The sequence below is a fragment of the Limulus polyphemus genome, unplaced genomic scaffold (assembly GCF_000517525.1).
Source record: "Limulus polyphemus unplaced genomic scaffold, Limulus_polyphemus-2.1.2 Scaffold361, whole genome shotgun sequence".
Taxonomy (NCBI): Eukaryota; Metazoa; Arthropoda; class Merostomata; order Xiphosura; family Limulidae; genus Limulus; species Limulus polyphemus.
This window is the reverse complement of record NW_013665971.1, coordinates 258,304-272,016: the sequence shown is the minus strand read 5'-3', so window position 1 is coordinate 272,016 and position 13,713 is coordinate 258,304. Positions and strand designations below refer to the sequence as shown.

At 29.3% G+C, this 13,713-nt stretch overlaps 1 protein-coding gene across 1 annotated transcript in view; it reads right to left on the bottom strand.

Annotated features, from left to right (window-relative positions):
* Positions 1 to 12,805, bottom strand: part of LOC106457678 (ataxin-2-like protein) — a 42,542-nt gene extending 29,737 nt beyond the window's left edge. The window contains exons 1-4 of the mRNA XM_022383699.1: positions 11,212 to 12,805; positions 9,227 to 9,269; positions 6,782 to 6,835; positions 5,891 to 5,962 (exon numbers count right to left, since the gene is read on the bottom strand). Of these exons, the coding sequence (XP_022239407.1) occupies positions 5,891 to 5,962; positions 6,782 to 6,835; positions 9,227 to 9,269; positions 11,212 to 11,255 (213 nt within the window). The 5' untranslated portion in view covers positions 11,256 to 12,805. The remainder of the gene's footprint in view (positions 1 to 5,890; positions 5,963 to 6,781; positions 6,836 to 9,226; positions 9,270 to 11,211) is intronic.
* Positions 12,806 to 13,713: the final 908 nt, after the last annotated feature.

The window sequence follows — 13,713 nt, the reverse complement described above, 5'->3', positions numbered from 1 at the left end:
ATCCTACTTACCTACCCTTGTATTTCCTGGAAATGTTACCATAACCAAACTTATTACTGTTCCATTTTTTGGCCTAATATGCAGTTGCAAGTAACACGTAATAAGGTTAGAATATTGAAAATGTGGAATCAGCATCTTACTGTTTTAAAATATTGTTCATTCACTTCACACTAGAATATTATTGTGTAACAAATAATGACTAACTTTATATCCATGATAACCTTGCTTCCCTCTACCTTTAACCTTAAGTGAAAGTAGCACATTTACTGGTCTCTTGTACAGTGAAAATGCATCAACAAGTATCCATGTGCTTCATTATATAAACATAGTTGTGTACTTTTTGATCAGTACGATGTGGTTGATCGGCTCCATATAGTTGTGTTTGTTTGCTCGTTTTGAATTTCTCGCAAAGCTATCTGCACTAGCCCTTCCTTAATTTAGCAGTGTAAGACTAGAGGGAAGGCAGCTCATCATCACCACCCACCACCAACTCTTGAGCAACTCCTTTACCAAGGAATAGTGGGATTGACCATCACATTTTAACACCCCCACGGCTGAAAGGGCGAGCATGTTTGATGGGACAAGGACTCGAACCCACAGATTGCGAGTCAAGCTTCCGAACCACTTGGCCATGCCGGACCTAGTTGTGTTCATACAAAATCATGAACTTGATCCCAAAAACTAAGCTTAAGTTAAACTCTACCTACTCCCATGACCATACCCTTGAACATTTCAAGACTGTAGCCTTAACTAATGCCCCTACAAACAAACAAAAACAAGAGTTTCTACAAAATAAAATGATGTTGGAACCATCAAGTTAAACAATATCAACCAGCCTGTTACCTTTATGTGATCTCACCTTCTATACATGCACTGGATAAAAGTTATATCTTAATATTTTAAGTTTTTACAATAAAAAAAAACCTCTCTTTTTTTGTATAAACATATTGTTGCATCAGCGAGGTCACATGACTAGTATCACGCCACCTGTTTTCTAGAAATATTTTGTTCCTTCAAGAATGCCCTAGCATTTACTAGATATGTGTTAGTCTTGTATATATAGAAGACATTCACAACGTGACAGGACAAGAGTGCAATGAGTAATTGAATGTATGCGGATAAAATATTGTTGGCCACGTGAGTTATAGCGTTTGTTGTAGAGCGACTGTTGAAATTAAGTGTATCGCAAAGTTATATTCAGAAAGAATAAACCAGTTTTATTTAAGAAAGGACTTGTGTCGCTAAAGTTTCGTCGGAACTAATTTACGGAAAATTAACTAACGACTGGAGGCGTAACAATATGTTTGTTTTGTGTATATCTGTGAATCTATGCATATACACTTCTATCCGTACAACCATACAGAATTTTGTTGCATAATATTTTAAAATTTTAATTTGATTACCATATACATGTTATTTATGTGTATGCATGTATGTATACGACTATAGTAATTTACATACTTCATTTACATTGTTTTTTTTTGTCTATTTTCATTTATGTAACTTGTGTATTGCTGTCATATGGGCTCTCATTAATTGTACTGTTGTCATGCAGGCCCTTCTTACATCTAAAAACTGAACACAATCAAACATTACTCAGTATACCGATTAGCAACTCTTACATGAGGAGGGGCACCTGTGTGAAATGTTGTATGTCAACTGTGTAGGATAAGTTTTTTATCTTTTACTACCTCTTTGATGAATTTTTAATTAGTAATATCCCTAGTCACTGTTATATTTACTGTTTTTCTCGTTTAGATACAATGTCATGAGGTACAACATCACTTAAGCAACATATTTTCAAACTTTTTATATTAATTTAATATACTTTATTCCCTTAAAAACCTCACAAATCAAAGACTTAAAAAAACAACAACTAGTTTTGGTCATAGGCCTATACAAGGTGTCAGTTTGCTCACCAAATGAATTTTATCATCACAAATTTTTAAGTCAATTTTATATGTTAATTCTAACTCTTTTAAAAAATTTTAACTCAATTATTTTTTTAAATGATATATTGTCATTTTATAACATTTAGATAGTGTAATCATAAAGAAATATTTTGAAATTTTTATTTTTTTCATATTTCTGAGGAGATTTACCTATAAACAATACGCTTACTAATTTCTTCTTTTAATTTTTCTATCCATCCCAAAGAAGAACATTATATTTGCTAAAAACCTATCACTTCTGGAGTGTATATTATCCATTTCTTTTTCTGCTTTGATTTTTGTAACCTTTTTATGATGTCACATAATTGATTATTCATTTACTAATAAAATACAGCTTTGAAAACAGCTACATAGTTTAAATATACTAGGATAGAGCATGAATCAGACCATCATGTTAATACTATTTTTGTTTGTGAATTGTGAAAACGTCTGTATGTTGAAATATGTATGTTTAAAAGTTAAAGAAATTTTTTTTGATGAGAAGACATTAGATAACTTGATTTTTGGTTCTTTGTTTAATATTACAATGTTTTTAAGAGATATACTACTTTTTAGAATGGTTGTAAACGTGAAGGTTTATTTATTATTTCCAACTAGTCAAATTGTCATAAAATCTGACAAGCTTATTTAAGTTTTATGATTACCTAGGGAAAGGCAAAATATTCTGATGACTCAAATCCTTATTTGTTAACTTGCTACTTAATTATTTCTAATTTCAATCATGATATGTTTTAATCCTTTCCACACAGGCTCAGTCGATTTGACTGACTACATGACCACTTTGCCCTTGTTTAAGGTTGTTGTAGTTTTGATACTACTAACCTTTAATATAGTAAGTGTATCTTCAGAAAATTTGGCAGACTTTCAGTAAACATTACAAGTCTTTTACATATAAAAAATCAAATTTTTAGTGAAGTAATTTTAATAAACTGTATTTTTCTCTACTGTAACATTATACTTCATTCTCCTGGTTGTAAGACAAGTAATCAAAGTATAAATAAAATAAAGGTTACAAAGTGCAGTATAAAATGTACAGTACTGTTCGTTTTGATCATAAAGTTTCAAAGGACTTAAGGTCAGAGTTTATACTTCCCACACTTATTTTCTGTAGTAATGTTATTGTCAGGAGCTGACTTAGAAACTTGAAGAAACAAAATGTCTGTCTTTTTCAGTATGGATCCCTCAATTCCAAAGTAAAATTCCTGAGAGATTCTTCTCATTTTTTCACACCTATTTCCTATGTTTATTCTACTGTTAGCGACTGAAGTAGAAACCTGCTGAATATGAATGAATCACCACTCCTTACTCAGTTGGACACTGTCAATATCAAATAAGCTCATGTGGCACAATTCCCAGAACTTTCCCTACTTTGAAAACACAGTTGTGTAGGATTTATCAACTTGTTGACAGTATAATGGTTTCAACGACAATTGTCTAAAGTATTATAATATGTTTATATTATGACTTTGTAGAAAATCTGGGCCGATCCAATAAATCTATAATATGACATTTCCTACAGAGTCTATTTGAATCCCGGCTCTGAGAACACAGTGGGGTAGAATTTATTGACTCCTTTACAGTACCCTGGTTACAACAAGAATTAGACAATATTCATGATATGGTTCTGTTTAAATCTATATTCAATCCAATAAACTTGTTAAGTATTTGGATGTTAGTTCACCTCCTGGATGGTCTGGATTTAGTGTTAGTATAGGTCTAAAAGTGTGTAAGTGCTTATGAACATCCTGTTTCCTATATTACCATGCTTACACAGTAACCAATAAATGCATAGTTTCCAGTAATATAAATATGGCCCATTTCGGTTAAGCTAGTAATTTTGGCTTAGCTTTCTTGCTTATCAATTTAGAAACAAATTACTCAGTGATTATTTTTGTTTGAATGTACACTAATATCTTCTAAAATTTCTCCATTGTTTTCTTATTTTTAATAATGGTGTTAAGATCACTTTATCATTGATAAATTTATTTCATTGACTTATATAAGCCATTCCATCTTTTTCAAATTACATAAATAAACTTTTCCTGAATTACCAAGTCTTTAGTTTTGCATAATTTGTTTTTATTCTACTTCAATGTAAACGAGTAGAAAAATAACACAAGTTCAATAAACAATTATACTCATCTATAATAAAACAAAGTATAAATCTCTTATTCATAGCACTAGTGTACCAGTATTTTATAAAATACAGTAATATTGTGGTTACCATACATTACATATGTATATATAAATATTATCATTTTCAAATAAATACTTCAATGTCAGTTATTATTCTTAAAACATAGAACAGTAAATAAAAAATATTTGGAAAACAATGATCTCTACTACTTACAATGTCATAAAGTTCTTTTTTTTGCACTCGTGAGTCATACTTGCTAACCCTTGTTGTAAGCCTCGTCCAAATTCACATGTAAAGATGAAGAAAAAAAAAATGTTTGCAGACTTTATATATGCATTTTGGAACACCAAAAAATTATAAATTCCTATACCGATACTCCAAAAGTCCACTGTAATTTACCAGGCTTCCTAACTAAATTGTACTTGGGTCTAAAAAAATCCAATTTCTGTTAAGTATATAGTCTTGATTGATACAAGTTTTTCTCTCATAAATAACTTAGGAAGAGTGATGAATTACATAGAAGAAATGTAGAGCTTTCAATTGGTTATAAGGTTATTGGTATACAAAAGTACAAGTAGATAAACAAGTCTTCACCAATGATGAAGTAGTGAGCAGAGTCTATATGATGAATTCACTAAATATTGAGATATCTCAGCAAATAGAAAAGTTATAAGGTTCTTATTCTATATTCTAGCTTGCCAATATCAGAAATTTGAGTTTCTAATATGTAAGGAACTATAGACGTATTTTGGTTATCATAAAATGTAATCTGACCAAACTCAGAAGACCATGTACCATACAAAAATCAACATTTAGCCCCTTTTTTTTCATGTTTACTTTCAGATTAAGAAATTAACTAATGTATAATACTAAAATTTGAATTATAATATAGAAGTTGATGCCAAACTTATTGACATAAATTTATAAAATAATTGTTAAATAACATTTTGAATATAAATCTATAAACGTGATGACATGCTCTCTGACCCCTACCCCATGTCCATAAGGGTTAAATAAAAACATTATTACCATTATCAATGATAGTAAAACATACTTTCATTATTAAATAACTAATTTATTTGATTTACACAAGATGAATGGGGGAGTACTGCATATTTGAAAAACATGCAAAATGATGACTGTGTGGTCACTTCTAGTTGACATTAGTGATTTGCCAAGAAGTAAATGTGTACATCATCATTAAAAAAACTTGTGTCAAAAGCTTTTGGCAAACTATTTTTTTTAGACAAAAACAATTTCTTCTGCAAAAATTCACAAATGCCAAATAATGCCTATCACAGTTAAAAAAAAAAGAAAAATTCAAATATTATTTAAAAAACAAAAGAAAATAGGAAGATAATGTTATGTTAGAATAATGCAGTAATTATCAGATTTTTGAATATTGTTAACCATTCACCCAACCTTTCCTGTTTTTTAAAATATTGTTTGGAAATTGAGCATCGCAAAGAGGGGAAGGCGTACCATGATGTCAGGAATGCTGTACTAATTGATTAATCAATTAGCAAATACCATCAACCATTCAGCTCCAGTTGAAATACATTTTTAAACAGACAAAACTAAAAGAAGACAGTAGACATTTCAGAAAACAGCTTCAACTCTACTGTTTTATTACATTAAACATTACTATTTAATAATTTTTTGAGAAATATGACAGTATTTTATGTAAAGTCATTCATTGTAAATTTTTTCTATGTAAATCAATCAATTGCTACTACCAAATACTATTTTCATTTTTCTCTTCACAAAAAGAACAAATATCATTTAAAAACAATGTTTTTACCTTTGGAGAAAATGTCTTGAAAACTCCCTCAATTAAGTTTCCATCTTTAACCTGAACTTGTACAATGCAACCCTGTAATAATGAGGTAACAAAATGAGAAATATATTACTTTAAACTAGAAATTCAGTCAAGAACTTGTGCAAGTTTCACAAGAAATTCTACATTTAACAGCAATATAATGTATACACCTATAGTTGTATGTTCAGATGTAGTTTGACTATCCTTCAAGTACTTATTTAACATTCAAATTCAATTTTTTATATCAATTAATGACCCTTATGAAAATAGAATACTTACTGATTATATAAATGTTAAAAAATCCCGTAGATAATAATACTTACTGTTTTTCTGAACTCTTTTCACATATATGACATACAGTATGGTTCAAAACAACTGTTCCAAATAGATATAATTGTGAGAATAATTAAAAAACAGTCTTAATTATAGGCACCAAAAACAAAATACACCAATTATCTGGGTGAATGAAACAATGTTATTAGTAAGATATAAGCATTAAATGAGCTGATATGTGTAGTTTTTTCATATTATTTTGTTATATATAAACAAGTGGTCAATTTAAAAGCAGACACCAATAAAGATTTAATAATACAATACAAAACCATGTTTAATAAAACATTTGTTTCTCATTTTCAAAATAACAAAAGTAAATATAATTAGAAAAAATTTAAATGATGGGGATGTGGAATTATATGAAAGGCCTACATCAAGGTTTTTTTTATCACTAATTATTATAAAGTTTTTCTCTGTGATTAAAGTATGTTCCTTTAGTGCAAAATGAAAATTAGAAACAAAAGTAAATTTTGTGAGACTATACCCTTGAATTCCTTACCCAGCAAAGCATGAGGTTCAGAAGTGTAAACAGGAACTTACCACAAGGGAAGCAGCACCATGCATAAATCTTGCATTATTATATACACCTTCAATCTAAAAAAATAAATAAGTGAAACTGTTTAAAATTATATTACATACCCAAAACCTATTATTTTTTTACATTAGATAACAAATTATATTTATCAGATTTATTTTAAAGTTTTTATGAATTTGTAACCAATCAATAATAATCCACTGTTAAAAACACTCAAAACAATCTAAAATAAACAGCAGAATCAATTTAACCCTATTCTTGTGGGACACTATCTAATAACATTACCCACTCATACTAACTGCAGTGAAAGTCACGAGTTAGCTTTTTACTTTTCACATTTAATGAAACCCTTAATTAAAAATACATTTTGAAAACTGAACAAAATAAAAGCATAAGTCATAGCATAACCTTCTGATCTAATTGTTTTAGATCGTATATCAGTGTTAAACTGGCCATTGCTTTATAAGAAATTAACATCCAACACAAAGTTACTGCCATCAATGTAAAATGTTTGAGGAAGATCTGATACTCACTTTTAAATTTCATAAGAACAATAATCTTCCAAGTTAAAAAAATATACACAAGTGATTAATAAACTCGGACAGACAGTTCGATTTCTTATAATGTTTACAACCTAGAAAGGAAATTTGCCCTCCCCCTTTTAGCTTTGAGCAAAGTATGTATTACAAAATATATTGCTGTGGCATAACCCGATATTATATGAAAGTGAAAGTTCAAAATAGTCCATGTAAACTAATAAAAGTGTAGGAATAATGTTTGTTCATGGCAAAAATAATGGGTTAAATGAGAGGTACAGGAAACATGTTTGTGCATGAGAAACTCAGTTATCTTAATACCTCACTAGGAAATTCTTTAATGTGCAAAACAAGAATAAAAGCCTTTAACCATCAGCTTCTGCTAAAATGGAATGATTCATTAATATATATATATGTGTAACGTAAAGATATTTTAACAGCCAAGTCTTCCCATTTTATCAAGTGCATTATCTATTTCTTGTTGAGTATGTACTATGACATTATACCTGACTTGCTAATTTTGTTTAAAATAATAAATTAGTCAATACTTTTCATTGGTCTTTTTTAAAGTATATCTTAAAAGACATACAGCTGACATAAGTTTTAATTTACCATTTTCTATGTTCTCTAAACAGTTTTTTTTTTGCATTATAAAAACATGACTGTAAACTAATCTGTCTATATTTATGTAAATATATCATACATGTTTATGGAAGCACATTATGCTAATACAACAGTAAATTGACAAACAATGAGTAATAAGCATAATGAAAATTATTTTTCTTAGACAGATCAGTGTTCTGTTGAAACATGTAGCATCTTCTCTGGATAAAATAATTTTCATTATGCTTATAAACTATTGTTTGTCAGTTTACCAGTGTTTCGTGGCTTAATATTCAAATGATATGAATGAGATGATAAAAAACAGACTGAAACTGGGTTTTTTATGCTGTAATTTTCAAGTACAGTACTTGACTATTCCATTAATTATAGTTAGGTATCTTCAAAATTTAATACATAAATTGCAATCAGGTCTTGGAGTATGTAGACTTAGAAAAAAATAGGCCAATGGGCAGAAAGGCAAGTAGAAGGTTCTTTCAGGCAACTGTTGTTTTCAACTTGCCCAACAGACAAGGTGGGGAAATAATTCATTTGTACAAGTTTCTAAATTATATGAATTAAGCTGTATAAAAAACAAGCCATTTACCATTAAAATGGTAACTTTTGAATCATATAAAAACTAATCCTCTTATTTCTACATTTTAAAATATCTCAAAATCTTTCACACTGCAGTTTATTGAAGTTTAGAAATAGTGGTTATTTCATTCAATGTTTTGATGTTTTACAAATAATACTGTGGCTCGTTCAGTAATTAACCTTTAAGTGCAAAGGCACGTTTATAATGACCAACTTAGCTAGAAAAAAATTATACCTTATTCCAGTAATTTATCTCACTAACTTAATACAAACTAGAATACAACAATGTCTAAATCAGCATTTCTATAAAAATATAGTTTTTGATACCTGAAACTGATTGTAAAAGTTTTTTTCAATACAGAAGAAAATTACTGCATTAAACTTAGAGAAACAGAGAAGGAAAAGTAGTTACCATTATATACGCACTTAAAATACATTTTTTTATTAAATATTCTTTTAATGATAATTCCAAAAGAAAATTCTTCAAAACAGAGCAAACACAAAAAAAATTCAATTACATATAATCAGTTAAACTTTAAGATGTATGATTTAAAATTATATAATAAAATACCAAGGCTTGGTTGCCTTTTATACATCACAATGGACTAGGTTTGTTACCATAAATTATTTCACAAATGTATTTTTCTTTAAATATTGTAAAAATAGCTGTAAAAACACCAATTAATTCAGCACACATCAAACTGGTGTTAAACTTACCGTAACATACTTTTCTTGTGATCCTTTTGGTCTAACAGGTTTACTGTAAAACAGAAATAGTTTAGTTTTCAAACAACATAAAAAAAAAGGCATACAACAGCAGCACTTCACTGAATGGATGAAAGACATAAAGTACAAACTAGATACAGTACTTACCTCTGAAACCTATTACTAATACATCTTTGTATTAAAATTTTGGAAGCACTTTCTAAAACATACTGTATACACCAGTATTTCAGAAACACACATTTAGAAATAAATCCATGAAGTACTTTTTCAAAGACAAAAAAAAACACACAACAAAACAAAGTCATAGTCAATAAAGCTAAGTATTGTCTTTCTGATACACTTTTGATTGGAAACTGTTTAGCAATCAATTAAGTAGATTTGTTGGATTCTTGTGGCTCAAACTCACTCTTAGCACACAGTTTTGTTTTTCACTGGATTTTGTTGTTGTTTTTATTTAAATGCTTTTAACTTCTTACTTTTATATGGGAAATTTCTTCAAGCTGATTATTCAATATGAAAATTGAAGCCAACAACTTATGAACTTACTTTTAAATTTTAGTACAGTATAATCTTAAGTGTTTCAGGGCTTAAAAATATTAAAAGTTTGCTTTGGTAATTGCATAAAATAGTTATGCTTACAAAGCCCAATCAAAGTTTTTTTCTTTATACCCAATTTTATTAATTTTTTTTTATTAAATCACAATAAAAGTAAATATATTTATACTATCATTCTCAACACATTTCTTAACCAGTGTTCAGATTTTCATTCTGAGAGTCAGATATATCCTTTTGTATTTTCTAAATAAAAATAAATTGCATTTTAAATATGACACTGCAAAAGAAATATTTTGAAATAAATTTTAAATCAATTTTGTCTACCCATACTTTTGAGTTAAATTCCTTAACCTAATTTATTTATATATCTTTCCTTTTACTGTATGTGTATTTAATTTTTTACTCTGTGTTGTTTGCCTGGGATTTTCATCCTTTATTCTTGACTAGGAAATAACATACTTGAAGCTCAGCTCATTTTTTTTTTAAGTTTGTTATCTTGATATTAATTAAAAGTTTGAGGTTTGCTCCAATTGCATACATGATTTATAAGGCTCCACACATAGCTGTTTTCATTCTATTTCAGATAATTTTAATATTTAACATTTAACGTTAATTTCTCCAAATTTTATAGAACCATTTTTTCACTTAATATTTTTGTGAAAATACTGTTTAGATTTGGATCTGCCTAATAATTTCATCATATTTTGACCAAGTTGGCTTATTTTTAATGGTCGACAACACAGTTTGCCCAAAAAGAACACACTTTTATATGCAGGTACAAGAAACTTTATTACATAATTTTAGTCAAATCACACAAAAATGGCAAATGTTGAAAAGAATATATATTTTGCTCAATTCCCCTTAAATCTGGTCTTAAGTTTTGTAAGTCTTTTCTATTAAGTTTGGTCATATATATATATGACCGAACGTAACAGGCAGGCTTAGGGTGCTCTAGAGGGCTGCCCCTATCTGTATGATGTAGTCCCCTACAAAAGGGGCTGAAACATGTCTGCTGTAAAGTCATCCAGCATGATAGGGCTATAGTAATACTTTTTCCAGGATTACTGAACCCGAATCTCACATAACATTTTGTGTTCCTGGCCCAACTTGGGATCCCAGGGACACCATGTTTGAAACTGTGTTCATATCCCCCACTCATACGCTGGCAGAACTAAATGTGGTACACATGCTCAGGTACCACAAGTGATGTCCTAACAGGATTTGTAACTGGAGAAGTTGATTGGTACATTGAAGCACTTGTAAATCATGAACCCCACAGCAGTGTGAATACTTTATACTAATGAATATGAATAAATTGTAAATTTGAATCACTGTTGGGGAGGTTTATGACAACTAATAATTAATAACTTTGCCACCTTTGGATTTGCATATTGTTCTTAGATAAAAACTTTTACACTTACCTAATGGTATTTGCCCTATTCTTCTTCTTTGTATTGCTATTCATGGTGGAATGCAGTCTGATCAAAATTATGTTTATTTCTAAGTCTGATGAAACAAGCAATTCTTTCCTTTCTAACGTTTGATAATTTTAGTCTTGTTTCAAAATGATAAGCAAAACACAGTACAATTATGTAATATAGATTTCTCTGCAAAAAACCTTTAGCAAATATTAGGTTTGCAGAATGTTGCACAAACAAGAAAGCTTCTAAAGGAATCTATACTCAACCAGTCAACAATGTATTTCATGAAATCTAAAGAAGTTCAAATAAATATTTTCATCACATATACAGTGTTGACTAAAGCTGCCTCTTTGTTTTACTTCCTTTTGCCTTTTCTCTCAGTAACAGTGGTAGATACCGAGATGTATATTTTTGGATTTTTAGTTTTTAATGTTGAAAACTAATCCTAAGATTTAGCCACTGTTCAAAAAGTGTTCTTATATAACATGGTTGATTTAAGACCAGGCCTATACCACTTTGGGTTGAATGTTTTACAAAATTTGGAATATTATACATTTGAAAGGTGAACACTTTTATCTACTAATCAACCTTTTCTCTTTTGTTATGAGTCAATGCAAATTGTTAACTTGACCAATTTCTAAAATTTTGACCCTAAATATAGGTTTTATTCACAATAGTAAATTTATACTGTCTACTTTAATTGTTACCTACGGGTATGAATACCCAAGGCTAAACAAAGCCTTCAGTATATATATATTTTATAGTATAAATTACACTATAGTATAACTGTAACTATAAATGTTACTACTGGAGTCTATTGTTAGGCCTATATCATGAAGACAAGTAATTCACAAATGGATCAAGTTCGATCTATTATTCTAAATCTTAAAAACAATTAACACAGCCAAGTGAAAACTTAAATGGTAGTTTAACTAAGCAATTTTAGGCCCTCTAATATATTGCAACTATTACTAATGGCAGTGCCACTACAAGAAATGTTAGGCCTAACGAATAACTGAGCTCAAATGTAACGTTGTTCGTTTTTGCACTGTTTTTTTTTTTTTTTTTTTTTGTCAATCTGGCATTAACAATAATATAAATATTTTGGACTGGCTGCCACTGAGTGCCTCGCTTTAATATTTTCAATAAATCGGTTCAATTCTGAATTGACTAAGTATTACCTAAAAATATTAAAGTCTAGATGCTTCAATTGTAATTAAGTTATGACAGGAAAAAATTTTAAAATCTCCTTCTAGTTCTACTTTTAATTTTATGTCAAGTGTTAATGCGATGAAATGGTATCTTAGTCTTAGCCCTAGTTTCCTTGAACTCGTTGGAGTAACCGGTAACGTAGCAGTTGTTCAATACCCACACAAGAGCTGGCATCTGATAATAAAGTTTAAGTGTAATGCAACAAAAATATGAACTGGAATAACAATTTTTCTATCTACGTAGTTATTACAAAAGCACGTTTAGTCTCCAAGATCTAGTTTTAGAATATCAGTCTAATTACTCCCAGTAATAGTAATAGTAGAAGAGCATAGCATCCATCAGTTACATTACAATAGATTTAGAGTTTAGACTATTTTCTATATAATTAAACAAATTATTGTATTAAATACTACTGGAAATTACAAAAAAAAAAGCAATATGTAACTGCTTATTAAAATAATATATGCATTTGTTAATTTTTGCATTTTAATTACAAAATGAAATGAAAAATGTTGTTAGTACATTTGAAACGTTAACGTAAAGTAATACAACAACCACCTTACCCCTACTTACGTAGATTTTACCAATGCTGATATGGAACAGTTGGGTAATCAAAATGACATTGTGGTAATCTATATTTTCAATGATTTAATTTAGATGTTAGCTAGAGGAAGTTTCTAATAATGATGATGTAATAAATGAGAAACTTTGCGAAATATCGAGAAACAAAGATACAGTTATGAAAACATGGTTTTCAGTTCGTTCAGTAATTGAAAAGTTAGTGAAGTATACAGATAAATTTTAGTTATTGAGTATATTCAGCTATTTGATCGATTACCAATGAAATTGTACAAGTAAGGTTATTTGTATGTTAATCGTAGTACTGTTAGCGAGTACATTTCTGTTCAAAGTGAAAACGTTGTTAGTGAACTTAGGCCTACAAATGTGTACAGATGTAGTAGCCTGTGGCAAACGCTAAGGATGAAATTTGTTACTGTTAGATGGACTTGGCATTATTTTCACCAAATAATTTAAAGAATCCGCCCAACGAAAGAACACGTTGTAACACTTATATAAGACGTGGGATTATTTTGGTGTAATCAGAAATTAAAATAGAACTTTTGTTCAAGTTACAACATGGTAACCAGATCTAGAAATGAGATCGAAGCTATGATAGAGAGTCGAGAAGAAAGAGCCAGAAAATTAAAAGAACAAAAAAAGGAGATAAAGAAAATTAAATTAAGAAAAAGAAGGAACAGATAGAAAATTAAAAGGGGATCAAGAAGAAAG